Raw genomic sequence first — 26,298 nt, forward strand, 5'->3', positions numbered from 1 at the left:
GCTCTTTCCCACTATCATCCTCTCCCCTTCACTCTGCTTCAATTCACCACACTTATATCTGTGGGAATTAGCTCCCTGTGTGTTGTCTTTCATGCTGTTGTAAGGTAAACAAAATGCCTTTCACTTCAAAGACAAAGTTTCTCAATTTCCCTAATTGATAATCCTGCTCTTGACATTGAGCTTTGCCAGGCTGGGTTTTGTTCCTATGACAACAGAGCTGCATTCATCCTCTGATGCTCTCGTACTGTCGTTCTATATTGCAGAGAGACCAGAATAGTCTATTTTAGTGAAGGCCCTGGTGAGTTATACCATAATTATGAAGGATAATTATTAAAGATTCACACACATGCACAGACTAATTTGTATTAATGTGCTTTTCAGGACTGAGGCACGCATCTTACATCTCTGTGTTGCACTCCTCACCTTGACCCTTACCCAACATAAATTCCAACTTTAATCCAAAACCTAAAACTCTAAACTAGCCAACATATCCTCTCTGCAAGGGATTTTCTTCATCTTTCTATCCCTGTGAGGAAACTTGGTCCTCCTAGTAGCACAAATACAAGAACACACACACATACAAACACACACACACACAACCACAGCCGGTTCCCCCCTTGCGATAACTCCTACAAAACGCCTGTCATCCTTACTCAGTCATACACAAGCAGGGAGTCAGCGCAAGCCGATGGATCAATTTAGTACAGAAAAGCTGTGGCATTCTTCAAATGTAATGGGCTTTGATGTAGACGCTGAGCTGCATTACAGAACCCCGCTGAAGCCAGTGAAACCTCTTTTCATCTGCCTGCTTCCTATGCAGAGGACGTTGGCAGGAAACGTGCCTCACTTCTGCTACGCTCTTTTTTCCCTTCTCGTGCATAGAGGAGTGTGTTTCACCGCACGCACACCTACACTCACACATCCTCTTTTACTTTAACTAATTTAGGTTCTTTTCAGCTGCATGGGAAATAACCATTTCCTTGATTCATATGATTGGTTCTCCCTACCAGCCAAAATCTCACTTTTGACCCTATTTGTGACACTAACATGCTCATTTTTAGCTTTTCTGAAATGGAATAAACATCCTCTTATGTGATTTCTTCTTGTTTAGGAAGTATGGTTCCATTTGTGACATTCCACTCTCAATCCACAGCTACAGACTGCCCCCTGGTGGAAAGTTTGTCCTTTGCATGTGTTTGTAGTTTATTGTTTTCCTGTATGAACTGTTTATTCACATGTTTTGATTGTGCTGTAGTGAGGATGACACTTTGCTGTGGCTTTCTCGGTCTGGATTGCATAAAACATACTAATTGTTTAAATATCAATAACTAAACATCAGAAAGATAATATTGCATATATGTGGCGAATGACAGAACGTAACGAACATTAACAAAAAAGGTAACTTTGATATCATAACCCATCTCTGTGGCTGTACATTCAAAGTTTTGGCAGCTAATGTAACATGTCATCTAATTGGACATTCACAGGAAATACCCGTCCTCTCTATTCTTATTTTAATTTCTAACCACAAGGGCAAACCCAAGGCTCGTTCCACTCTGCTGCAGCTGCAGCACTTCACAGTTCTCCCAGTAATTATAACTCTTTCCAAGCCAGTGTCTTGCTATCAGTATGTGAGGCACGTTTCACTAAAATCACCCCTCCTCTCTACCAATTTCTGTCATGCTGCGAATTGCAATAGATCCCGCCACTTTCATTTGGCTTGTAATGTCACCTTAATGACTAAAAAATTGGTCGCATAACATTCAAATCACTCAAGACAAAAAACAGGCACATTAAATGAGAATAATGCAGAATTTGCTTTGTAAACCTTTATTTATAATAACATTTAAAAAGTCATCCAGAGGGGCAAGCAAATAAACAATAATCAGATCAAGATAATTTACTGCTCTTGGCTCAGAGGAGGGGGAATGAATACAAATTACTCAGAGAGAAATTGCTTTCGTGTCAGTGGGTTTAAATGTACTTGCTATTAACATTGAGGTATTTCAGCAGAGTCTACACAATAGCAATGCATGTCTCTAGTTATGCAGCCCACAGACCGCTGACCATCAAACCACATCAGCCATCATTTCCTGCAAGCAAGAACACACCACCATGCTGCTTTTCACAGCCTTTCCCAAGTACACAAGTGTAAGACTTGTTCTCACAGGGATTTGCTGCCAAGAACGGGTCACTTATTATGCTCAATGTTCTGTGTCAGAGACAATGTTGATTCAGTGCAAATTGTTTTAACTGTGTTGGAGGACATTTTCTGGTACTGATCTGCAAGTATGGCTAATGGATATCAGCCAGGGTATGAAGGGGCAAGAGCTTTTCGTGACTGCTGCAAGGCATTAGCAGCACCAAAGTTGAACCTACTAAAAGATTATAGGCAAATGTGGAGGTGCAATAATTTATTTTTCAAACACATTTAGCATTGGATTATGAAGTAAATCACACATTGGTGCAGAGATTAAGTTTTGTTTTAAATAGAGTAAACCCATATCAGAGATTGCTGTATGCAGCATACATCACAATATTCTTGAAAGGAGGCATCTTTAAGTAATAAAAGTGACAGAAAAATGCATGATTTCAAAAAGAGAGAAACTCGTGTGCGATACTGCAGCTGCAACATCTGAAAACAAAACACAAAATGATTCGACTGTGCAAAAATATTGGTCTTCTCTGATAAGAAGTCGGACAGGGGAGTGAAATTCACCTCGGCGACCACAGGCTGTGTTTTTACCACAAAGAATCAGGTTATTTAAAGATTCTACGAGAATCTGTCCCTTTTTGTTTTGAGTGAGCTTTAATCATGTCTGGTAGCAAGAAAATGACCTTTATGATGCTGTAATCTTTCACTGAAATCAACACTACTACCTTTGAAGACATGTTGTGAAAACTGGCACATTCAAGTCTCCAATCTGAATCCCAGATAGCTTTAATAAAACTTCAGTATATGAACTGAGGTTGACTAACCCATTTAAAGAAATGGTAAAAACAGTGTTTCTTGCCCTCAAGTAAAGTGTCAGTTGACAGGTCAGAGTTCAGTGCCTGTTTACTCGGTAACCAATGCTGCCCCAGTATCCGTCTCTCCATTGGTTCGTCCTTTTGTGCGTATCAAGACTTATGACTGCCCATTTTATTCTAAGCTATACCCACAATATCACACTGCAGGGCTACTGTTCTGTATCGTACAAACTGTATCTATACCGTAAGGGTATTTGCTGGACTAATTCTCACTGTTTAAAGTGATATGTTGGCCATAAAACTATGGTTTTCCACTGTCCACCATACAAAAGGCATACGGGTTGAAAACTAACTAAAGAGTCCATGATGCAGACAAATATAAACACAGTGCCTATTTAGCAAACTATTCCCACAACACACAGAACATAGAAATATCTATGGCACATTTATCAAAGTAGAAAAGAAAAACAAATCTATTATGTTTCACCCAGTTAAGCCCGTATTTGTTAGTTAATTAACTACACATAACATTGCAGCTTCAACATTCCATGGAATGTAGCACTATAATCAATGAAGATCAATGGCAAAAATCACACTGTCCATCCTTTATGTGGTGTTCAGTCTCTGAGACTTGAAGGTCTCCTTGTGAGCTGGCCCAGGCACTCAAAGGCACCATGACTGGTGGTAGAAGGGCTAGACAGACAGGGAGACTAAGTCAGGACCAGAAGTAGGTGATAAGGCCTACACACAGGTACCACAGGGGGACTTAGCCCTAGTCAGACCCTAACTATTGTTTTACAGTTATCCCTGCGCAATAGATGTTAAACGCGCCTGGGACTGCACCTCGAGGGAGCTGACCACACACAAAAACAAACAATCAACTGATGAAGATGGCAACAGACAAATATGACTCGGTATTTACAGCTGACGCACATACATACAGTGCTGCATCCATATTCCACGATGAACAAAATTACACAAGTTCATATTGTAATACAAAGCTGGTACTGCCTCCGTTTCCCATTCACGGACAGCATCTCCTCATTGTCATGATTTCACAGAAGACTTTTCCCCGCCAGGTGATAACAAACAGCATCCAGAGAGAGCAGCTTTCATTCATAAAAAAAAAAAAAAAGGGACCCTCCAGCTGCTGCCATTTAATGTGACACTACAAAGTATTATTGCAGTATTTACTAATACTAAATAGGGATATTTTAAGATTATTTAATAGTATAAAATGAGCCGTAGCCATTGGCTGCTGAGGCCAATAAATGCGACTGAAATTTAAGCATTACAAGTAATGCCCTTCAGCTATATCCAAATGACTCAGAATATTCAAAATGATTACCTGCGGCACATGAACTTTAATCCTCTGATCTGCATAGTCCTGAAGAAAATTCCTCAGGAAAACTGTGTGCTATTACTGTTTATTCTGACTTCAAACCTACTTACATTAATGCAGAGTCTGATTTGAATAGGCAACTCATGACAGTACAGTTCACTGCACTGGCTTGGTTAATTCTGTTGCATGCTTGTCATGTTTGTAATAACTGGAGAAAAAACAGTGACATCTAGTGCCTATTTTCAGCAACATTATTAGGAAAATTAACTGATGTAGTTTAACCACAAAGAATAATTTACCACTTTTGATGGACGTAAATAAAAATCCTCTTTGGTCAACCCTGTTGTTCTTCCTGTTGCAGCAAGTGCAATGTGTATTTTGAAACCTTACTCTGAACGTACCAGGAAAGAAAATGGTGGTAAGAAAGAGAACATATGCAAACTCAAGATGCTAAAACCTAACTCTGCATGACTGCACTGTGTTTAGCAATAGAATCACTACCTTTCTGCAATTGATCAGATGATTTGGCCTTGAGCTATGACTTTAAAGACAGTCCCTTCACAATGTAAAGAGTCCGAAACCCAACCCCAACGTCTGATGTCTTTGATGTGAGTGCATTCTTTGATTTTACTCCATTTATGTGTGCGCAAGATTTGACTATGAGCTGGTTGTGGCCACAATACCACTGTGCTGTGGGGTTTAGCTTTGAGAGAAGTACTCAAGGACGAGGCGGAGATGTCCCAAGCGGTCTTTGAGTGAGGCCAGGGACAGGACAGTGGTTTGATAGGCAGGGTCCAGCTGGAGGACAGAGAGCAGCCACCAGCACCAGGACGGACCGTTGGATGAGGCCTTGAGGAAATGATTAGAATAGAAACATGTAACCTTGTTTTCACATGACAGTACTGCTACCAATTTATCAAGCATTCAGCAATGTTAGGGATTTCTACAGTGTCTTTTGTTCCATCGTGAAAATAGAAGATGAACGGTGCATGGAAAAAGCACAAGAAAGTCTAACAAAATAATGTAGCAAAGTTTAGTATACAAGATGTGTGGACTAAAACATGCTTTGAAAGTAGTGTGAGTAATTAGTGTGAAAATTTGGGGATGCATTAACCTTTAAGTTGGGAGACACTTGAAAAAGCATAAATAAATGAAAAAAAATAATAAACCAAATAAATGGTTCCTGTTTTTAACATCACCATCGTCAGGAGGGAAACATCATTTCAGTGGTGGACAACATGACTGGCTGCTATCTGACATTAATAAAAACTATAAACAAAACACTGATTCAGTGGACACAGAAAGAGAAATGTGTGAGAATCGGGAAATGTTTTTTGCTAATGCCCCAACCTGAATGTTTTCCTCTTTATCTGGCATGGTGCCGTACTGTCTGTTGATCTGCTCGCGAATGCGGCTGCCAAGGCGCTGGTACCAGTCCTGAGCCTGCTGGTATACACTGTCATGGAGATGCTGCAAAAGCTCCAACTCACTACCATCAACCTGGGAGAGAGAGGATGCATAAAAAGTTTAGATCAAGTTGTAATATTTTGCTTTTGCTATTTTGCTACAATCTGTGATCTGTGCGACCCTGACCTTCAGGTCCTCCAGGTACTCTATGTCAGCAGTGTGGTAGCCATCTCTCTGACCTCTCTTAAGCACCCTGAATCTGCTGCCACCTACTGTGTCCACATAGGACCGTCCATCTGGCAACAGCTCCAGACTGAGGATCTCCAACATACAGCCGTAGTCTGCAAACCTGAGGCACATGAAGCAAAACCATGAGAGTTTTGAATTAAACAAAAATGTATTAAATGTTCCAGGGATCATAAACATATCCTCATTTTAAAAGAATACAAGTACATAGAATGTGTGTCTAATTACACACACTTTTCACATGAAATATCTGATCTTGCTTTAAGCTCAGTGCCTTGTCATTGCCATTTATGTAGTGTAAGGTAATTTTACAGGTTTTGATGAAACATTTTTAAAAGGGAGGTCCACTGCAAGGTTGTAAATGAGGCAGACGTAGACAAAAGGTTTTTAAACTTGCATACTGTATTTAATGAGCCGCACAAACTAAATGTTTCATGTTAACATAATTTTGCACATTATTTCCATATTTTAATATTATTTTAGATACGAGATACTGGGTGCATACTTATATCAATAATAAGTTGAAAAGGGATGAAAATGTACAGCAGATCTCGCAACAGATTGGTGTCCATGATGCTTTTTCCAACCCACTCAGGGTCACATATGAATGATTTAAACTTTGCCCGCTGTGCTGCCTACTCGTCTTGCATCCCATCAGGCACCACCTAGCCTGCTGTGAGCTTCACAGTTAGGAAAATGTCAAACACGGTCTCTCCATGCCCAGCCAGTCAGGTCAAAATAACTGTAAACACCTGTGTAAATGTACAGGGCCTTAACCTCACCTGCTTCAACACTGATTATATTTTAATGCCACTAAAGTTAGCACATCATTATTGACCAAATCCAATATTTTGAAATAAACAAGTTGCTTTAGGATAATTAAAAAGATGTAAACTGCATACCCCTTCCCATGCTCATAGCTGCACATGCCAAATTTCTTGGTGCCAGTTTCCATGCAGCGACGCATCATCAGCCGATACCGAGGCTCAAAAATGTGCAGAGGGCAGGGCACTCCAGGGTAGGCCACTGTGCAAACGAATATAGGGATGTCCTTAGTGAGACTAAGAAGGAAGAGACAAAGAAGAAGAAAAAGATAAAAAGAAATAAGGGAGAGAATTGTGAGAATTGGAAATTTGAGTTGCTGAAATTAAATCCAAGAGTAGATTTTGTGAGGTAGGTGCCTACTTGGACAGTTCAGCCATCTCAGCATCATGGACCTGTTTCCTCTCAGCCAGCTGTGAGGGGAAAAGTCGGGTCGTGATCTCGTGAAGCAGAACTGTGGGGTTGTACTTCCTGTTTTTAAAGTACTGGGAAGAGAAACATAGAAACATGAGAACAATCAGCTATAATAGCAACATTATGATGGTTATAAGAAATTGTACACAACAGCATTAATATTCCAAAAAATTTACAATCCAACAAGTCACTGTATAAAAATAAAGGGAAAAAATACCATTCAAATGTGTACTTTGTACTCTATTTTGAACAGTGGAATGCATTTGCTGATATAAAATAAAGGTTTTATTAATTTAGTATTGTATTATTGCATACACACAGCTGGTAATAAAACAAATTTATCACAAGCAAAACTTAGGAATGAGGAACCAGGAAGTTCTCTTGTCCTGTAACTTCGCTGTATATGAGTGTGTTAGCAGGTGAGAGGTGCATGAAAAATGATTATGATTAGTAGAAAATCAAACTGTCACAAAGCTAAAGCAGAGGAGTGATGCAACTCACCCTGCCTGAACTAAATGTTGTGTTATTACCACAATGTGGTGGCAATAACAGATCATTAAAAATGAAGCAACTTTAAAATTGAGACATTTATGTGGTAAAAACCGGATCTAGCAACTTTGTTTCTTTTAGGCTTAAAACCGACGTATGAAATTGTCTGTATGTGGTTACCTCTTGTAGTGGCTGTTTGCAGAGTGGACAGCGGAGGTTATGGTCAAGACTTCTTTCTATGCAGTTTTTACAGAAGGTGTGACCACAGGGGGTTGTGACTGGCTCAAAAAACAACCTTCAGAGGACAGAAAGGAGATATTATTATTATTATTATAAGCTTTAGTCAAAACAGCCTACTTGAGGAAGGATATTCATTCTATTTATACAGTGGCTGTATGTCAGCTGAACGTTTGTGTACATGCTGCATGTGTGCTAAACATTAACCAGAGAGAGTGAGAATAGAATCAGCCTGTTATATGACTCTAAAGCAGACAAGGTAGAGGCAGCAATGCATTATTGATTTGAGTGAGTACTCCAGCACACTGACCTAATGCAGAGAGGGCACTCAAAGTCTGACACAGTGAGAACACCCAGAATTTTCTCTCTGCGGAGACTACTTTCACCTAAAAGAGAAAGAGACAAAAAAGGAGACAAAACACACACAAAAAAAAAATCACTTTTAAGCTTTGTCCTTGCGCTACTAAATAAGTTAGTAATTATTATGCAATTTCAAACCATCTTGTGGGTGCTATGTTAAAGCTGTTTGTAGTGACAGTGATAATATGAATAATGATGAGGAGAATGATGATGAAGATGTGTGTGTGTATACCCCTGCCATGCCCATCTTCTTTCCTCATCATCATCTCCTCATCCTCTTCAGCAGCAGGGAGGAAGGAAACAGCTTGGCAGAGGCTGAGGCAGCACTCAGTGCCTGAGTCATGTGTCACCTTGGAGCCCTAAAGACAGTTTTATCAGTTGGGATTTACATTAAAAAAAAACCTCCCACAAACAAAGCGCACATAAGTACAGTAAACATTCTCCTCCTGTGTAGAGCTCACCTGGTGTGCCTCTCTCCTCCCAATTCCCTCTCCCTCACCCCCATGTGGATGTTTGAGGGCCTCAGGGTGAGTTGGCCCTTGGGAGCCACTCAGGCTGGTAATGGGGCAAGGCTCTTTCAGGTATTCGGACACTACTTGCAAGATGCAGGACACCTCGTCCGGCACTGCCACGCCCTCTGCCTCCAGGATCTGCCATTTGAATCCATGTCATGATATAAATGAATCACATAAAGGTCTTGCGGTAAATGTGTTGCTGTGTTAACAGCGCTGTCAACTTAAATCTAATGAAAATAGTGATAAAAAGCCACTGAAATTGGAAATAAAGTATCAAGTCAAATGTGGATGGATACATTGGATAAGTTTTGCATATAAATATGTAAACACATTTTTAAAATCAAAGATAGATTGTTTGAATTACTTTTAAGAAGTTAAGAGGTAGCGGCACTTCTACTATTACTACCACCACTCCTGGTACTACTACTACTACTACTACTGTAAAGATAATAGTAACAATAATAATTAAATAATAAAATTCACTCTAAGTAGGAAGAATAAATTCACATTATTAAAAGCCCACACAATCTAAAACTAAACTGAAAAATATATATATTAGAGCAAATCAAATAATAATAATTAAAAAAAAAGTAATAATAACTCTAAATTGCACCCGCACATGCTAGAAACAACAGTCTTTAATCTGAGCAGACGATCATGCCTGGTCATTTGAACCATGATGTGACCTATAATGGAAAATCAGACATTCATAATGTTGTTCTTTTAATCAACTCTTCATTTATGGAACTAGGTTAACTGATCACCTCAAAGATGTGTAATGTATGTGTTGTGTGCCGCTCTGTTTACAATAAAGTGTGTACACTGCAGCTGTGAGTCTACAGGTCTTTGAAGTAAACTTGTTATTTAAGCTGAACAAACCTTCTTGATCTGGCTCTTTGCAGGAACAAAGTCAGCTTGTAGATTTAGGCAACGGTGGAACTGGATGAGGGCTTCTGTCTGCTGACCCATTTCCAGCAGTACATTCCCTTTACGAAAGAAGCCCTGGACAAACAGAAAAATGAAATCAGCACATTTGCTGCCTGTGCCAGTGAATGACATATCTAAAAAAAAAAAAAAAACCTATGCAACGTGATCAATAAGTTTATTAGAATTATGATATAGTGACACTTTTACCTCCTTTTGCACTGACAGTTGCATAGTGCATCTCTGGCAGCTACATGCTTAGTAGTAGTGAAACTGTAATTGTAAGCGATATAAGGCATCTCTAAAAATAAAATGCAACCATCTAAACGATTATATACAGTGAGCATTTCTGCTGTTGCAGTGGGCCAGTCATTAAATTACATTATGACATAAGTAGCTGTTTGCATAACTTTGTGAATGACATAACATCAATAAAAGCAGAGAAAATCGCTCTAAGGGGGTCAAGCTTTGCAGACTAAGGTAAAATAAAAAAAAGACAGATAAAAACAACAGCAGCTTCTCTTTCTGGTTATGTATGTACTGTTATATGTCAGTTATAAAACCAACCACTGGAGTGCATGTTGGGTTAAACTCAGCAGAGACTTGCACAGAGGTAAACTGGTGTGAACTGGAAGCTTTAAATTGAATGAATTCAACAGATGTGTTCACACTGTGCGGGAAAAGACACATTAAAAGCAAGATTATGTCTCTTGCCAACACTATCAACATTATACACGTCTCTCACCTCAGTCCAGTTAGGACGAAGGCAGCAGAGGCGGTCGAGGTCAATCAGAGCATCAGAGAAACGCATCATTCCCCAGTTAGCTTCAGCTCTGTACACCTTTAAACTCTGATCATCTGGGGCTGAGGATGAAAGAGAGTAAGAAAAAAAATGGGACATAATATAATTTAATTCAATAATAACAAAATAACTTGTAGAATTGCATAACCTTTAATGATCTGTGACTTAGTGCTTAGAGACTCTATGTATACACCTTTCTACATATAAACATTTAACATGTAATGACAAGCATGGAACTTCCTGTATAACAACTGGTTCTGCTTGCTGTGGAACATGAAGGACGTCCTAAAACTGATTCTGGTGTGATATTGGCTTTATTAAACAGATTGCGCATCAGGCAAGACATGACAGATCTGCACTTAATGCTCTTTCTTAATCACAGCCATTGTAAAATGCAGTTTTTAGAAGCTTTCTAGAGCTACGTAGTTAAATTTTGCACAAGCCTAAAACAATGTTACAGGTATTGCTTTGGTACAAAATATCAGTTAATAGGGAGTTTAGGCATAAGGAGAGAAAAACTGCAATTGGTGCATTCCCTAACCAAAACAGAATTTACATTTTCTTTCTTCAGTTAAGCAGATTTGTATACAGAGTATTAACTCTCAAAGTTAACACTGTGAATTGTATGTGCAAAATACTTTCCCATAATAATACTGGTAACATACCATAAGAATGAACTAAACTGAATGTGTCAACTAAACTGAAACTGAAACAAAGATTATTTGAAAAACAAACTGTGCTTTCTATTGATATTCAACTGTGCGTATGTGTGAATTCAAGGCTCAAATAGTCGCTATTACCTAAGCTGTTGATCCAGTCAAGTCACGTTTATGAACAGTGTAAGAGCCTTAATTACAAACGCAGTGCCTGACAGTGCCCGCATTATGAAACGACAAATTAAGCTGTTATGGCACAACCTCAAACCTCCAATCGAAAAGAAAAACTGACATACCAAAATTTGCCAGGAGCTCATTACACAAGAGCTAGGAGGGCTAGGGGAAGCAGCAGTATTTAATTGGATTGGCAGAGATTGCTAACATGTAGGTTATTCAACGGCACACTGATTCACTTTAGCACAAACACTCCTACGATCCCAAGGACGCCCACTGCCTAGATAAACTCATCTAGGGCAGAAGTTGTCCCTTATATTTCCTCACTGCTGCATGTAGAAAATAAGGTCAACTGCGCATAGAAATGCAAGTGCAGAGGATCAGTTACTGTACAGATAAAAGTAGTAGATCTGTTTGCATGAGTGTTTCTAGTAATCAAAGACACCACATCCTCTTAAACATACCCTACTTTTCCATCAATGACTTGCAGCAGAAATGTACATAAAGCCTGCACTGAAAACAGGACAATTGTCGCAGGCTGTGTCCAGTGCCTGCTATTAAAAGCAGCTATTACTGCCTCCTATACTGTGTGTGACTGGAATACAGAAGGGGAAATATCAAACCAGACTAAAGCAGATTAACTTTACCCAGTGCATCTTTCTTATGCTGCACACAACATTAGTTTAAGTGTTTTTTTTTTTTGTTGTTCTGGCCTAAATGGTTCCATATGCACACACAGGAAAAACAAGACTGTCGCTATTCAGGACAGACACATTAGCATCTGGAGACTGTTTACTGACCCAGTTGTACATTCAGGTCATCAACAGCCTCAGACAGTGGATATAATGTATCCCATGCTCTGTGCTTGAGACACCAAGTTCCCTGTCCTTTCTGTCATTACACCTCCTGTGTCTCACTGCTGTGCACATTATGACTGTCCTGAAGAGCAGAACGGGACGCACCATCAGGCACCATCACTGGGACAGCAGCCAAAAAACTGTGAGCAGTCCGTCTCCTTACTGAAGTGTCATCTTAAATAACTTTTTTTTTTTTTTTTTTTTTTTTTTTCTCTTCATACAAGCAGACCTGCAGGCATCACTGAACCCAAGCATACACCAAACAAACTTCTGTGCTGCGTCTGCAGTTGTGCCGATGTCTCGCACTTCCCCCTTACCTAAGTCTAGCCCCTCATTGGCGATGCGTAAAGCTTCCGTGAACTCGTTGGCTTTGAGCTTCTCCAGTAAATGGCACTTCATCCTGGTCTCGTCGGGGCAGCACTTTTCAATGACACCGATGAGCAAAACATTGTTCTTCATGCTTTTCACCTCTCTTTGTTTTAACCTCTCTTTGCACGACGGGCATTTGGACGGGAGGTAGCCCCCCACGCATCTCCGGCAGAACGTGTGACCGCACGACATGGTCACCGGCTCGCACATCAGGAAGAGACAGAGCGGACACTCCAGCAGATCCATGGTGAACGGGTTATGTCACCAGAAACAACGTCCCACTGGAAGAAATTAGGCTTTTTTTCCCGTCAAAGGGCGGAGAGGCTTTTTTCTGCGCAGTGGTATTGCATGGACCATTTAGATAAGACACGGACAGCTGGCGGTACAGTAAATGTGTCCCCTCCTCTGGTCACATCTGCTCAAACCCGACCGGTTTCTATCAAGCTAAGCTACTGCAGCTATACCCCTAAAGGCTCACCTCACAAATGTCCTTTTCGTATTAAAAAATGGATCCACTGACATTATCAATTCTTAGCCCTAACTTAGTCTGTGGTTTGGGACACATGACGTTTTCCCTTTTCAAGCAGGTTGAATAAAAACTAAATCAAATTAAATAAACTCAGCTTCCAGCTCAATGCGACGCTCCCCCCGCCGCCCCACGCTCCACGCACGGCACCACGAACCACAGCGAAATATTTGCACATTAATATTCTTTCTTTGGAGAAGTCCGTGTCCAATATTAACCCCTGTAGCGATGTCTCCACAGCCACAAAGCTCAGTTGGGTTACTATGTAACACCATTACGTTACATAAATAAAGACCACGTGACGCAGCAGCGTGCGATCCCATTGGACGACAGAATGGCTTTACGCCCTGTTGTGAAACCCAACGATGTCGAGTTTCATAACATGATTCCTGCGACAAAATTACTTGTTTGCTTTTATTCGGTGTAATTAAAACTCTGGGAGGGGAAATGAGTTGATAGTTTTGTGCGTCTCGTCCCAGGAAATAATAATAATTTAACTTAAAAGTGAAGGGAATGGAAATTACCTTGCCACAGTGTAGGGAATCCCAGCAGAGGATAATGATATCAGGCAGGGGGCGGGGTGGCAGGATCATGACCCAGTTATGGTCATCCTCACGTTTTTACTTACATACCATAAACAACTAAGTCGGCTAGATGTGATGGTATGTTTTGTAGTGCTAAAAAGAGCAAACGAGTGTCTGTGAGGGTGCAAAGTGCACAAGGAGGCTAACGGTGCTGTTGTTGTTCATGAACAAAACTTGTTGTTTTAGGCATGGCAGGATAATGCTGCAGAGTACATCGGTGATGCAACAAAATCTCTACATCTGTTATACAAGTGGAACCTGTCTCACAGAGGCCTTTCTGGCCTGGGTCAATCACATGAGGCTGGAGGCTGCAGCACTTATTAGATTCACATTATCACCATTATGGCCTGCTGCACCACATAAAGAAACATAAGCAGTTACACAACCGACACTCAGACAGGTTATCACCAACTTTTGTTTTAATTCAACCCCCAAAAGTTATTTCTACTCTCTTTAAAAAAAAAAAAAAGCCCCATTTGTACACAAGAACTGGACTGGTCCAAATCATTGTAAAATATTTGACTGGAGTTTACATACTGACCTTTCTGGGACCACTCTCACCAGATTAGACTTTGCTGCAGTTTCCCTAAAAACATTGATGGGTTTAATGATCACTGTTGTGCTATTGTGACAAAACTGCACCACCACAGCAGTTGAAAGGGTTCTTTATTGGTTTTATTGCAAAAACTGATTTACATTCTTCAAATATCTTGACAGAAAATTAATATACAGGATAGCTTTTAAATAAAACACCATTCAACACCAGAAATGATTTCAGGCCCAGTGAACACAGCACAAGACTTACTCTAAGTACAACATACAAAAAAACATACAGTTTAGGAAACACAACTAGTCAACAGAAATATTAAGCAATGTCATCAATAATACTACACATGGCAGCATCTTTGTCCCATATTTTGTCTCTCTTTGAAGTAAGGACGTGTTTGTCCTGGTGGCCTGCTGCCATACAGCTGGCACCGGCTTCCTCTACATCCATTGGTTCAGTTTTCAGCCTGGGCGCCTGGCCAGAGGAACAACCAACAATAGCTACTGCTGACGCACTCCTGCTACCATCACCAGCACCATCTGGACCCTCCATCTGTGGCAAGTCATCAGGTAAGGAGGCAAGGCACCCCTGGATCATCTCCACCACCCTCTCCAGATGCTTCTGGAACCTCTCAGCTGTCTCCAGCCTCTGTCTCTTCTGCACCTCCATCATCACCCTCAATGTTTCCCTGGCTTGGTGTGGCCTATATTCATTTATCAGGTGGTGCAAATGAACAAACAGAAGCTTTAAGTCCTCCAGCTTCTCTTCACGCTTTATACTGCCAGGGCTCTTGATAAGGATGTCCAGCAAGTCCAGAAAGTTCACGAGAATGGACATGTTGAGCTTCTTGAGCTCCCGTTTGTGGTCAAACTGCATAGGATGGAGCCGCTCAATGCCTTGGCTCTCCAAAGGCCGGATGATGAGGTCATCACACTGGAACTGGTTGCCAAACATCATGTAGCTGTCTCTGATGGGTGGAGGTGGCTTAGGAGCCAGACCCTTGCGAATGTTTTCATCTGTGTACTCTTTGATGTACTGCATAGGCGGAGGAGGCAGAGCACTAACCTGCTGTGGTTCACCCATGATGCCGAGCTGAAACAGTGACAAAAAATGTTTTAACTTACCGAGCAATGCAAATCAAGTTCTTCCATTTTAAAGTAAGAAATAAGTTACAATTTGTGCACCACGTGTAAGTTTCAATAGCACACAAGGTTTCATCTGTACAATTTTACATTAGCATGCAAATGAAGACAGTAGTAACAGAAGTGTTAGAATCACTCACATAAAGGCAGCAATATCTTCATACAACAAGTGTTAGATGTTTAAAAACAAACAAGTGTTACACAAGTGTGCATACATTGTGTAACACTTGTTTTTAGTCATGTCAATACAATAAATTGTTCATATAAAGTTAAGCACTCATGCAAAGAGTACTTTAACTTTTCTTGTTGTGGTTGTCTAACTTGATGCTGATATTTTTATATTTTTAATAATCTACACTAACCTGCAACTGTTTTATGAAATAAAAAGTCACTTTAATTTTGTACAGTACATTAAAGAACATGTACAAATACATTAAGTTGCCCTGTTGGAATACGTTACTCTAAAGTACCCTGTAACCTTTAAACTGTAGGTTGGCGATTTAAACATTCAAGCACTAAGTTCACTTTTGGAAATAACTTTAGTCGACAACAGAAGTAACATTTGTCTGCTTCAGTTCCCAGCAGCGGTCAGATGTTCCCAGTACAACGCCAAGGTAGAACAACACCGACGTTAGCCTGCTAGCTCGCTGTCAATACGGGCGAAGGCTAACGTCACAAGCGAGCGTGGCTAATTACTACAGCGTCAACTAATAAGTGATGAGCAGGTTTTAGCATTTGCTATCTAAAGCCCTGGTTCGGCCTGTTGAATATTTATCTCTTCCGTCCTCAACCACACGCAGACGTTTTAGAAACAAACGTAGCTAGCTGACGTAGCTATGTGGCTAGTGTTTGGGCTAGCCTGTAGCAACGCTGCTAACATTTTTACCAACTGGTTAAAACTGTTTTTTTTTTTAAAGTTACTAACAAATAACGCGAAGGAAGTGGCTGTGATGGTCCTTATACACACCTTTTATATCACCCACCCCCCAGTTGTTGGATGTAGATTGTAGATATTAAAATGTAGCAGAGATAAACGAAGAATTAACGATAGCTCATGACTAGCTTAGCTGCCTCCAATATACACTGACGTGAACGTTCGTTTCTGTCCCCATTCCATTGGCTAAGCTTTCCTCGTGACAACAGTTGGCCGTGCTGATTGGACCGTGCCTGCGGGAGAAACTGAACGCTGATTGGTCGTGATATTCTGAGGCATGATGAATGGTTTGCTTCAGAGCAATAGAGACGTTTTCTACTCTACGGCTCTGATTTTAATGATATTAAGGTTGTATTTTTATTTATTTGTTTAAAGCTTGATTCTTTAAAAATGATGCTGATAGAGATACAACGTAAAAAAAATAAAAAAAAAAAGGTGAACTTCGGTTCATTTAGCTGCTAACCTACAGTTATTTTTGGTTGTAATTTTTTACTTTTCATAATTAAGATAAAAATAGAGAACAGAGAAAAAAGAGGCAATATGTACAATGTGGTCGAACACTTAAATAAATGAGTGAAGAGCCGTACAGGAGTGTGCAAAACACGGGGAATATGCAAGTGTGACACATAATGATATTTGCAATGTGCAAAGATAAAACCCGAGAAAATCATTAGGAGATCATTAACCTATACAAAATATCTTTTACTAGCTTTTTCTGAACTGAATTTATTTACTTAATAATAATATTAATAATAATATATTTATTTTATAATAATTATTATTATTATTATTATTATTATTATTATTATTATTATTAAGAACAAAGTGATTTATCAGAGTTAGGGAAAAAAGCCAGTGACAAGACATAGCCATATTCAAATAGTTGTCTGTTACACAACATAGCCTACATTTAAAAGAAGTAGGCTAAATTCCCAATCAAAAAATTGAAAAATACAGAAAACAGAAATTAGCTGTATAAATGGACATCTTACAATGACGCACTGAAAATCCATTATAAAGCTATTCTGTAAAAATGGCTATTGAGAGTCAAAAACTCAAACAGTTCCCTAGGTGCCAGTGTGTAGATATTCTCAGCTCACCTTAAGATCCAGATTTTGAAAATATATAAAAGTTATATGTGCTTTAAAAAAAATTCAATAAAAAGGAAGGTCGAGCACAGTAGATTTTTCAGTAATTTCAGTCTTTCCACAATCGTATTGTTTGTTGAAATGTCACTTTTGTGCATACAGTTTTATAAGTTGTCATTGTTCACATTTGTCACTAGTACATACATCATTAGAACACACACTACTTACAGTATCTATGGTTGGTTCCCCCCGTATTTAATGTTCTGCATCATATTGTTTTTGCTCTCTTGGAACACTAAGACCACTCTCACACACACACACACACACACACACACACACACACACACACACACACACACACACACACACACACACCGACAGTCACGTATCTCTACCAGACCACAGCATCTTCTCAAATGCTCAAATTGGACAAAATGAATTTATATTTCCCAATCTACAAGAGATGAGCTCTTTCATAAAATGTCTAGAAGTTCACTATGAAATTTTGTCCAAAATTTGAGTTTTATATTAATTATTTAAAGAACTCAATGAGAATATGCGAGATAAAATGTTGACACTGTTAGAGTTGGAAATATTGAATAGAAATATATATTTTACCTCAACAAAATGTAAGCATGTTTTTTTATCCTCAACCCCTAATTTTGTGTTATGACATTGTCTTTCTTTTCTACCTATCCCATTTGACAAAAAAGGGCCTTACCTTCAGTGAAAGATGATCAGGGACCAGGTGGTTTTCTTCATCCAAGATTTTAATACAGACTGTATAAATTGTCCAAAGAATTTTCCTGATGGTGGTGCTATAGCCTCCATCTAAATCTTTCATGTTTTGTGAGGATGAATTGTTTCCGTTTTCAACCCTCTAACTATGGAAAGTTCTACTCTCTAAATCTCACTATTCACAAGATCCCAAAAAACCCTTTTCCCCTCTCATTGTCACCCACCCAACTCTTTTGTTGCCTGAAGCTATTCAACAATGTTTTTCTAACATACAGCTAAACAATTGCAGCACAAATACAATCAGTCTCAGTTGGGCACCCAGTTAGCTCAGTGGGTAGAGCTGGCAACCCATGTACCAACGCTCAGTCCTTGCTGCAACAGCCCCGGGTTTGAATCCGACCTGCGGCCCTTTGCTGTGTGTCATCCCCACTCTCTGCCCCCCCTTCCTGTCTATCTTCAGCTGTCACTGTGTTAAAGGCAAAAAACAATCAGTCTCAGTTTATTTGTGATTATCATAAGGGAGTGAGAAAGATTAAAAAAGACAAAAAAAACTGAAAGCCTCTCACATGTACAATATAAAAGCAGAGACAGTTGATGACAATGAGGCAAATCATAGAAATATGCAGGCAAAACAAAGTAATATAACACAAAATGCCTTTTCAAAATCTTCATTATGGCAGTATCAAATCTGGAAATTACCTTGGGTTGCCTGAAACCTCAATTTTTTGACACAATAGTGAAGTAGTTTTGTTTTCAGTATGTGTCATTTTGAAATTAGGTCTATGCTCTCATTTTTTTGTCAAATGAAGACCCCCGTCCAAAATCTTGTGTGATTACCCGGATGCATTACTACCTTCAAGCTGCATATTTTGGTGGAAAATGTTCAAAAACAATCATCCTCCTACTACTGCACACTTTGACTTATTGCAACATAATCAGTGAAAGTACATGTGAGTGCATGTGCAGTGTGTGTGTGTGTATGTGAGAGAGAGAGAGAGTGCATGCTAGTACAACCCACTTCTTGCCGTAAGGATGTGGTTTACCCTGTGCAGCAAGTTCATGCCGGAAGCTTGACGGCTTCTATCATCCACTACTTTTTTTTTCTGTGACTGCGATGTGCTCATTCTCTCTGTAAACCAAAGACACCAGTGTTTTCACAGTGTTGTTCATAGCTGTTACCATGTTCCCCAGGGTGATTTTGAAGGGAACTATGTTTAAAAAATCTCAACAAAAGAAAAGAACATCACCATGCAACTACAAGGAGAGGTTTTTTGTATTGGACACCCAAGACCTGAAGTATTCTGAACGCCGTCCGGGGGTAAGTATCCACTTAATCAATGAATACCCTGGCTTTAAATTACACAATCTGGAGGCTGGGTCTGTAAATTTGGGCTTCTGAGAACCAACTATATTTTGAATCATATCCATGGTGTGTATAGCTCAGATAAAGTAAAGATCATATTCCTTCAGAAAAAGCCCATGGTGAAAGGTTGCATCGAGCTGCACAGAATCAAGTGTGTGGAAATTGTGTGCAGTGATGTCCCCATACCATGCAACTATAAGTACCCTTTTCAGGTGAGTTTCAAAATTTCTCAAAGAACATGCGCTTAAAATTACGCAATAATTAAATATAATGTTATATACAGTAAGTATAATGTATGATTAAGCATGTAGTATAAGTATGACATAGCACAAGGCCAGCGTAGTAACCTATTTTCTCATATGCAAATGTCTCTACAGGTTTTTCATGACAACCATTACCTCTACATTTTTGCCCCTGACAATGATTGCCGTCAGAGATGGGTCAGAGCTCTCAAAGAGGGTAAGCAATTTTAGAACATAATGCTGTAGACAATGATGGCCGTGCAACACATTATCGTGGAATTATGACTCTCAATAATACTAATTTATAAGCTTGCTTTTTAAAACTATATTCCTTTTATTCTGTCTGATATAGAGACAAAAAGTAACAGTTTGGTTGCAAAATACCACCCAAATTTCTGGATGGATGGAAAATGGAGATGTTGCCTACAGACAGAGAAACTGGCCACAGGTTGTCATGTATACGACCCAGTGGGTTATGGTTTGTATTTTTTATTTTCTTCTCATTCTTTAATACATATTTTTTCATGATCACATGAATAATGTAAAGATTGTTCTACCACGTGGGCAACGTTAGGGCTAATGTCCATCTTGATCTAAATTCAGTAGTGTTGCGTAACTTACACAATCTAGTATAATTTGGGGTGTGCCAAAAACATTCTCCAATTTCATTCTTCTAATTTCTCCACAGCTTCTAAAAAGCCTCTCCCTCAACTCCCGGATCCAGAGGTACCGCTTTCTAAAGCATAAATAACATGATGTAATATGATTGGGGATTAACTCATTAATGATCAACTTACACATGGCAGACAAAATAAACTTTTTGATATTTATTCTGTAGCTTGTTCGGCTAGACTTTAAGACTGTTTCCACATTTTCAAGACTGCTCCTCGTGACATGATTAATAATTATTCTTTTTTTTTAACCAGTGCACCTGTGGTTTGGGCACAGATGATTTGGTGTCTTATGTAGCTCCATTTGTTATCTTGCACTCCTCATATCTTGCAGTCACTATCTCACTAGGTCTCCTCAATGGCAGACATAATACTTGTTGTAAAACATAATATAATTTTCTATGGCATGTTTACATCTGTTTTGTGTTTTGTCTGCTGTGTGTGTTCTGGTCACTGCTTTCTTATTAGCTACTGTGTAAAGATACATTACTGTATCTTAAAAACTAAAACAGCAGAGCTTTGAAATTAATATAGCTCTAATAGTATTCCTAATCATGTTTTTCAGTAATCCTTTTTTTAACTCTGCCAGATGAGACCACATGATGTAGGACAGAGGATGGTCATTGCTCTGCAAGACTACACACCGCTCGGAGACGATGACTTGCCTCTTCTGAAAGACCAAGAGTACATCCTGATTAACAGCTCCCACACTGACTGGTGGACCGTACAGAATGACAAGGGGTAAGGCACATACAATGTACATCCTAGTTTTAGTAGCAACTTTCAGTGAAAATAACAGTACTGTTGATATAGTAAGGATGATTAAGGTGATTAATTCATCTTTTTTCTAATCCCTCATCAGGGCCACAGGCTTTGTACCTAGTATTTACGTAGCGGAAAAATCTGGGACCAACTTTGAGAGATTTGAGTGAGTTTCATTTCTACTTATTCTAATTGGTAGCACGTAGATATCTGCAAATCCATTTTGTTCTCCATAGAATTAATTTATTTGTGGTTAATTTGTCTTCTCACAGATGGTACAACAAAAACATAACCAGAGCAGAAGCAGAGGAATTGTTAATGACAGAGGTAAAATTATGTCAGTGTTTAAGGATCCTGTCATTAGTCAATTTTAATTTGTTTGTGCTTACAGCTGTGTTTTGACAGAAAAAAAAATGCTCCAAATAATAATTCTGATGATAATTAGCAGGGTGTTGCTCCTGCATGATGCAGTGCACTTTTGCTGTGAGCACGCCAGCCACAGTAATCTCGCATTTGCAAAATTAATGCAAATGCACCTGCACAACAAGAATCCGAGATGACATGGGACATGAAAAATGTCTCACAACCACAATGTTTCCTCCAATGTTGAATTTCCTGCTGTGAAGTACTTTGCTAGGTTTTGCAAATTGGAGGTAGACCAGCTATCCATCATGTAGTACTCAAAATGACTACTAGGCCAGCGCTGTTAGCTGGAGATTAAACAAACTACCTACTAACCACTAAACATGTCTAACATTTGTATTACAAATGTATTGTTTAGTTTTGATCAATTTTGTGGTTTCAATGCTCTACTTTTAGGGAAAAGAAGGTGCATTCATGGTGCGTGACTCGAGACAGGCAGGAGTCTACACAGTGTCAGTCTTCACCAAAGCACCGGGGTAAGCAGAAGAATTTGAGATGAATAATTCATCTGATATTCAGGATGACATGTGACTGAAACTATGTGTGAATAACTAGAGGCTGGCAGAATAAATAGTAATAGCTTGACACACCTGGTGTGTAATAACAAGGAAGCTGACATGAATTCAGTGGCATTTTTATGATTTCATACTGTTAATTTGACTTAAAACGCTTAATTTTGAAACGTGTGTGCTTTGATGCATAAAAGCATTTCTTTGTTTGCCTTTAGGTCTAATGGGGAGAAGAATCCGAGAGTAAAACATTACCAAATTAGGCAGACAGAGACAGAAGAGATCTCATTTTACTTGGCAGAGAAGTACCTGTTCAGCACCATTCCTGAGCTCATCCATTACCATCAACACAATGCTGCTGGTAAGTGTGCTGGCTTTCCGCATGCAACAGTATTAACATGAAAGAGATCAGATGCTAAAAGGAAGTTTGGCTGAAAAAACAACTCATGTTTCATCAACATTGTAACATAGGAATGATGTAATTGATTGGATGATTGGAATATGTATTAATATCTCTGTGTGTGACCTGTGTGGCAGGCCTGATAACGCGTTTGAGACGCCCTGTCTCTAAGGATGGAGGCTGCTCCCAGGAAATTGTTGAACCCTCAAAAGGTTAGAGGTGTACTGTTGTATAAATGGGTCAGCTGGTTGAACTGGATCTCAAAACAATCACAACTTAATGCTGAAAATATTCTTTTTGCTGAGCTCTAGTGGTTTTCACAAAAGTATGCTCAGGGTGTGTTCTGACTGGTGTTGTGCAACAAACCCGATTTCATAATTCTCAGATTTGAACTCATGAAAAATAATTTTGTTATCTTATTGCTAAAGCCCACTTTGTTAGTAATTATATAAAGGTATTGTCTAAAATGCTCTAATATTACCTGCCTCTGGGGTTATTTTGTCTTTTCACCACCTGTTTCCTGCTCCACAGGTCAGTGGGAAGTGGACCCAGAGGAGCTGATCTTGGGTCAGGAGTTAGGGAGCGGGCAGTTTGGGCTGGTGTTAGAAGGGAGATGGAAGGACATAAAGGTGGCAGTGAAGATGATAAGAGAAGAGTGCATGTCAGACGAGGAATTTAAGGAAGAGGCGAAAGTCATGATGTAAGTGCAATTCATTAAACTGTCCCGTATTGTTCAGGCAAAATTATCAAAAAAACGCTCTTATGTGTGTGTCTATGTGTGTTATAACAGGAAATTGTCCCATTGCAAGCTAGTTCAGCTCTACGGTGTGTGCACCCAGCGTTCTCCCATGTGTCTGGTGTTTGAGTTCATGGAAAATGGCTGTCTGTCTGAATACCTGCGAGCCAGGAAAGGGCGTTTATCTCAGGACATGATGTTGGGGATGTGTCTGGATGTCAGTGAGGGGATGGCTTACCTGGAGAGCTCCAACTTCATCCACAGAGATTTGGTAAACCAACAAAAAATAACGTTGTATGATAAACCTTTATATCTCAGCTCCATTAGAATGGTTAATGCTTCCTCCGTCCCTCTGTTTTCTGCAGGCTGCCAGGAATTGTCTTGTTTCAAAGAACAACGAGGTGAAGGTATCTGACTTTGGTATGACCAGGTATGCTTTTCACAATCTACGTGTTCTTTACTGAATCTGTCCACTATATTGTGTGGAGGTTTTTCATTACAATATTTATCATGTTTTCACGATAGTGAACTGCTATATAATGGTGTGTGTTCGCTCTCTGCTCTGTAGATTTGTGCTTGATGATCAGTACACAAGCTCCCAGTGCTCCAAGTTCCCTGTCAAGTGGTCGGCCCCAGAGGTCATCAAATACTGCAAGTTCAGCAGCAAATCCGACGTCTGGTCATTCGGTATGTTCATGTGTTCTTTCTGTGCTGTTATTGTGTTTCTGTGTCTGACTTGTTGTCTTTTTTTTTCAACAATTCATATAATTTTGAGAAATTAACAGGAAAACAGCAGGTCTTGGAGTATTGTTGCCTGGTTGACTACGCACCAAACTCATCCGTGTTACACTGACAGCACATTGACTGAATGAACTAAACTGAAAGTCAGACATGACCACAATGATTTGGTGCAAATTTGCATAGACACTAAGGGTCACGGGACACATTTTATGTCAAACACACAACGCTAAAATTATAGTTATGGAAGCTCACATCTGTAACTCGGAGTGTAAAAAGTATTGGGCGTTTAATTGATATATTTAGTTGTACAAGTGTGTGTACATGTGCCAAAGAATGTAACTACTGGTAGCAATTTTTGAGGTGCAGTGCCAACAAGTGGATTTACAGTAATCTCCAGAAAGTTAATACTGCTAAGACTATTACCAAAAACAGGAGCTTAAGCATATTGACTTGGCATGAACAGTTCCCTGGGACAAGATTCTGTGTCCAAAAGTTGAGACTTTCTTGTATCCAACAGATGGTCAAAATGAATATGTTTACTTACTTCTATTAACTGCTATTAATTGATTTCCACCAAAATCAGATTTGTTTAGATAAAGCAGCAATGGACTGGAATAGTGGGGATCATGTCAACTTTAACTACTCTTGGAGTGATATCCAATAATAATATTCTAATAATAACAGGAAAAAGGGTGGATATTCAAAACTTTAATACTAAATTGTAAGTGATAAATGTGACAGTAGGTTATACGGGGCGAAGTTTGCAACAAAACAAACTGCTTTTAAGTAAGGATGATTTCTCTTTTTTTTCCTTTATATTAAGTTGGTGGGCAAGACTGCATGTAGCTAAAATGCACTGCCAAATGGATTAATGGCTCTTAAAGCAGTTTATAATTCAATTGTCTGTCAGCCTCCTTACTCAGACACAAGGATCCTTTGTGGTTTGTCCTCCTCACTTAAAAGGTTAACTGGTCAGTCTCTCTATAGGTGTATTTATTCTTTAACTACTGCCTGTTCACCCCTGCTCAGGTGTGCTCATGTGGGAGGTGTATAACGAGGGCCGTCTTCCTTATGAAAACCGCACAAATGCTGAAGTGGTGGAGTCCCTATCTTCAGGCCTGAGGCTCCTGAAGCCCCGCTTGGCCCCAGACTCTGTCCACCTGCTCATGGAGTGGTGCTGGAAGGAGGTGGGCACAGGAGTTTAACATATTCCTAGTAGGAGAAAGGCTGAAATACAAAAATACTTTGACAGCAAAACTCTTTGTAATAATGCTTTTTTTCATGTTTTCATTCTCAGAAACCAGAGGACCGTCCATCCTTTGCTCTCCTCCTGCATGAACTGGCCTCTCTCTCAGACCTGTGAAACAAGAGTTGAGGTTGATAACTATGAAAATAGCTATATTTATTTTATTTATTGATTTATTACCAATTGCTTGTCAAATGTTTTTCAAATGTCTGTGAAGTAGTTTTGATTGAGATGATTACAAAACACAAGACAGTCTTAAATGCCTGGATTATGCACTTTATCTGTTTCCTCTGTATACAGTCTATTCTTGAGAAGGCTCACAGAGTCCATTTGCGCAGCTACTGCTGCTTACTGCAGGTTTCAAATATATAAGATCTCTGTACATTAAACAGGTTAGATGGTTATGTTGGTTAATCCACTGTCGAATAAATGAATCCATATAAAACATGTTTTTTCCTTATAAGTTTTCTACATCATCAGGACTACAATACAACATCTATCTTTTGGCTGAGAGTGGCTGTAAAAACAACAATAGCCTGAATTCAGGTTAGTTGCAATGAATTTCAGTGGTGACAGGTGGTTTTCCCCACAGATGGCCAAAGATGCAACTACAGGTCACCCAATACTCTCTGTCCCCAGAAACACTTTGCCATACACTGACACAGAATATCAAAGCCGGATATTATTACCAATTACAAGAGAAAGTATGTTAAGAAATATTATTGAACATCACACACACATAAATGAATATTTCACTCTGCAACGCCTATTTTCACGTGGGCCAGCTGTTAGGAAAGAGGAACCACAGAAAAAGACTAAAGGGCATGCATTATGGACACAGATGTAGTTGAAGACTTATGTTTTGAACAAGCCCCTTTCATTTCACTAATTTGTATAGGGCAACCACTTAAAGGTCCAGTGTGTAACATTTGGGAGGCTCTATTGGCAGAATCAGAGTGGCCTATAATATGCATAACTATGTTTTCATTAGTGTATGATCACCTGAATATAGGAATTGTAATGTAAGAATGAGCTGTTAATATCTACACATGCCACGGGTCG

At 39.4% G+C, this 26,298-nt stretch overlaps 3 protein-coding genes across 4 annotated transcripts; 1 reads left to right on the forward strand and 2 right to left on the reverse strand.

The window, feature by feature from the left end:
• Positions 1-1,814: 1,814 nt before the first annotated feature.
• On the reverse strand, positions 1,815-13,385 carry lonrf1 (LON peptidase N-terminal domain and ring finger 1). Its single transcript, XM_051420324.1, has 12 exons — positions 12,533-13,385; positions 10,472-10,590; positions 9,682-9,804; positions 8,749-8,937; positions 8,520-8,646; positions 8,238-8,313; positions 7,871-7,985; positions 7,151-7,272; positions 6,868-7,026; positions 5,906-6,068; positions 5,663-5,812; positions 1,815-5,161 (listed from the first exon to the last, which is right to left on the reverse strand). The coding sequence occupies exons 1-12, from the start codon at positions 12,828-12,830 to the stop codon at positions 5,012-5,014; spliced, it is 1,791 nt and encodes a 596-aa protein (XP_051276284.1). The 5' UTR covers positions 12,831-13,385; the 3' UTR covers positions 1,815-5,011.
• Positions 13,386-14,343: 958 nt separating this feature from the next.
• On the reverse strand, positions 14,344-18,316 carry med7 (mediator complex subunit 7). 2 transcript variants are annotated; one of them, XM_051420497.1, is made up of 2 exons: positions 18,127-18,316; positions 14,344-15,333 (listed from the first exon to the last, which is right to left on the reverse strand). In XM_051420497.1, the coding sequence occupies exons 1-2, from the start codon at positions 18,247-18,249 to the stop codon at positions 14,560-14,562; spliced, it is 897 nt and encodes a 298-aa protein (XP_051276457.1). In that variant the 5' UTR covers positions 18,250-18,316; the 3' UTR covers positions 14,344-14,559. The 2 variants fall into 2 exon arrangements, with proteins under 2 accessions (XP_051276457.1, XP_051276458.1); XM_051420498.1 differs by lacking the exon at positions 18,127-18,316 and adding an exon at positions 16,351-16,517.
• A 910-nt stretch (positions 18,317-19,226) lies between these two features.
• Positions 19,227-25,683, forward strand: itk (IL2 inducible T cell kinase). Its single transcript, XM_051420496.1, has 17 exons — positions 19,227-19,461; positions 19,614-19,718; positions 19,884-19,965; positions 20,101-20,226; positions 20,437-20,474; positions 21,009-21,160; positions 21,282-21,347; positions 21,454-21,508; positions 22,001-22,080; positions 22,332-22,474; positions 22,651-22,725; positions 23,045-23,213; positions 23,304-23,520; positions 23,615-23,679; positions 23,818-23,936; positions 25,020-25,177; positions 25,288-25,683. Exons 1-17 carry the CDS (start codon positions 19,324-19,326, stop codon positions 25,351-25,353), a joined length of 1,854 nt encoding a protein of 617 aa, XP_051276456.1. The 5' UTR covers positions 19,227-19,323; the 3' UTR covers positions 25,354-25,683.
• Positions 25,684-26,298: the final 615 nt, after the last annotated feature.

Source organism: Dicentrarchus labrax, unplaced genomic scaffold (genome assembly GCF_905237075.1).
Source record: "Dicentrarchus labrax unplaced genomic scaffold, dlabrax2021, whole genome shotgun sequence".
NCBI classification, from domain to species: Eukaryota; Metazoa; Chordata; class Actinopteri; family Moronidae; genus Dicentrarchus; species Dicentrarchus labrax.

What these genes read in the sequence shown, in the direction of transcription:
- lonrf1 (XM_051420324.1), bottom strand. Translation starts at nt 12,830, where the DNA reads ATGGATCTGCTGGAGTGTCCGCTCTGTCTCTTCCTGATGTGCGAGCCG. An exon ending in AGAAGATGGGCATGGCAGGG is followed by an intron (nt 8,314 to 8,519) that starts GTATACACACAC and finishes TTTCTCTTTTAG; the next exon opens with GTGAAAGTAGTCTCCGCAGA. An exon ending in AGCTATGAGCATGGGAAGGG is followed by an intron (nt 6,069 to 6,867) that starts GTATGCAGTTTA and finishes CATGTGCCTCAG; the next exon opens with GTTTGCAGACTACGGCTGTA.
- med7 (XM_051420497.1), bottom strand. Translation starts at nt 18,249, where the DNA reads ATGAAAGATTTAGATGGAGGCTATAGCACCACCATCAGGAAAATTCTT. An exon ending in CTGATCATCTTTCACTGAAG is followed by an intron (nt 15,334 to 18,126) that starts GTAAGGCCCTTT and finishes TCACTGTTTCAG; the next exon opens with CTCGGCATCATGGGTGAACC.
- itk (XM_051420496.1), top strand. Translation starts at nt 19,324, where the DNA reads ATGTTCCCCAGGGTGATTTTGAAGGGAACTATGTTTAAAAAATCTCAA. An exon ending in ATTCTGAACGCCGTCCGGGG is followed by an intron (nt 19,462 to 19,613) that starts GTAAGTATCCAC and finishes ATATTCCTTCAG; the next exon opens with AAAAAGCCCATGGTGAAAGG. An exon ending in GTCTTCACCAAAGCACCGGG is followed by an intron (nt 22,081 to 22,331) that starts GTAAGCAGAAGA and finishes GTTTGCCTTTAG; the next exon opens with GTCTAATGGGGAGAAGAATC.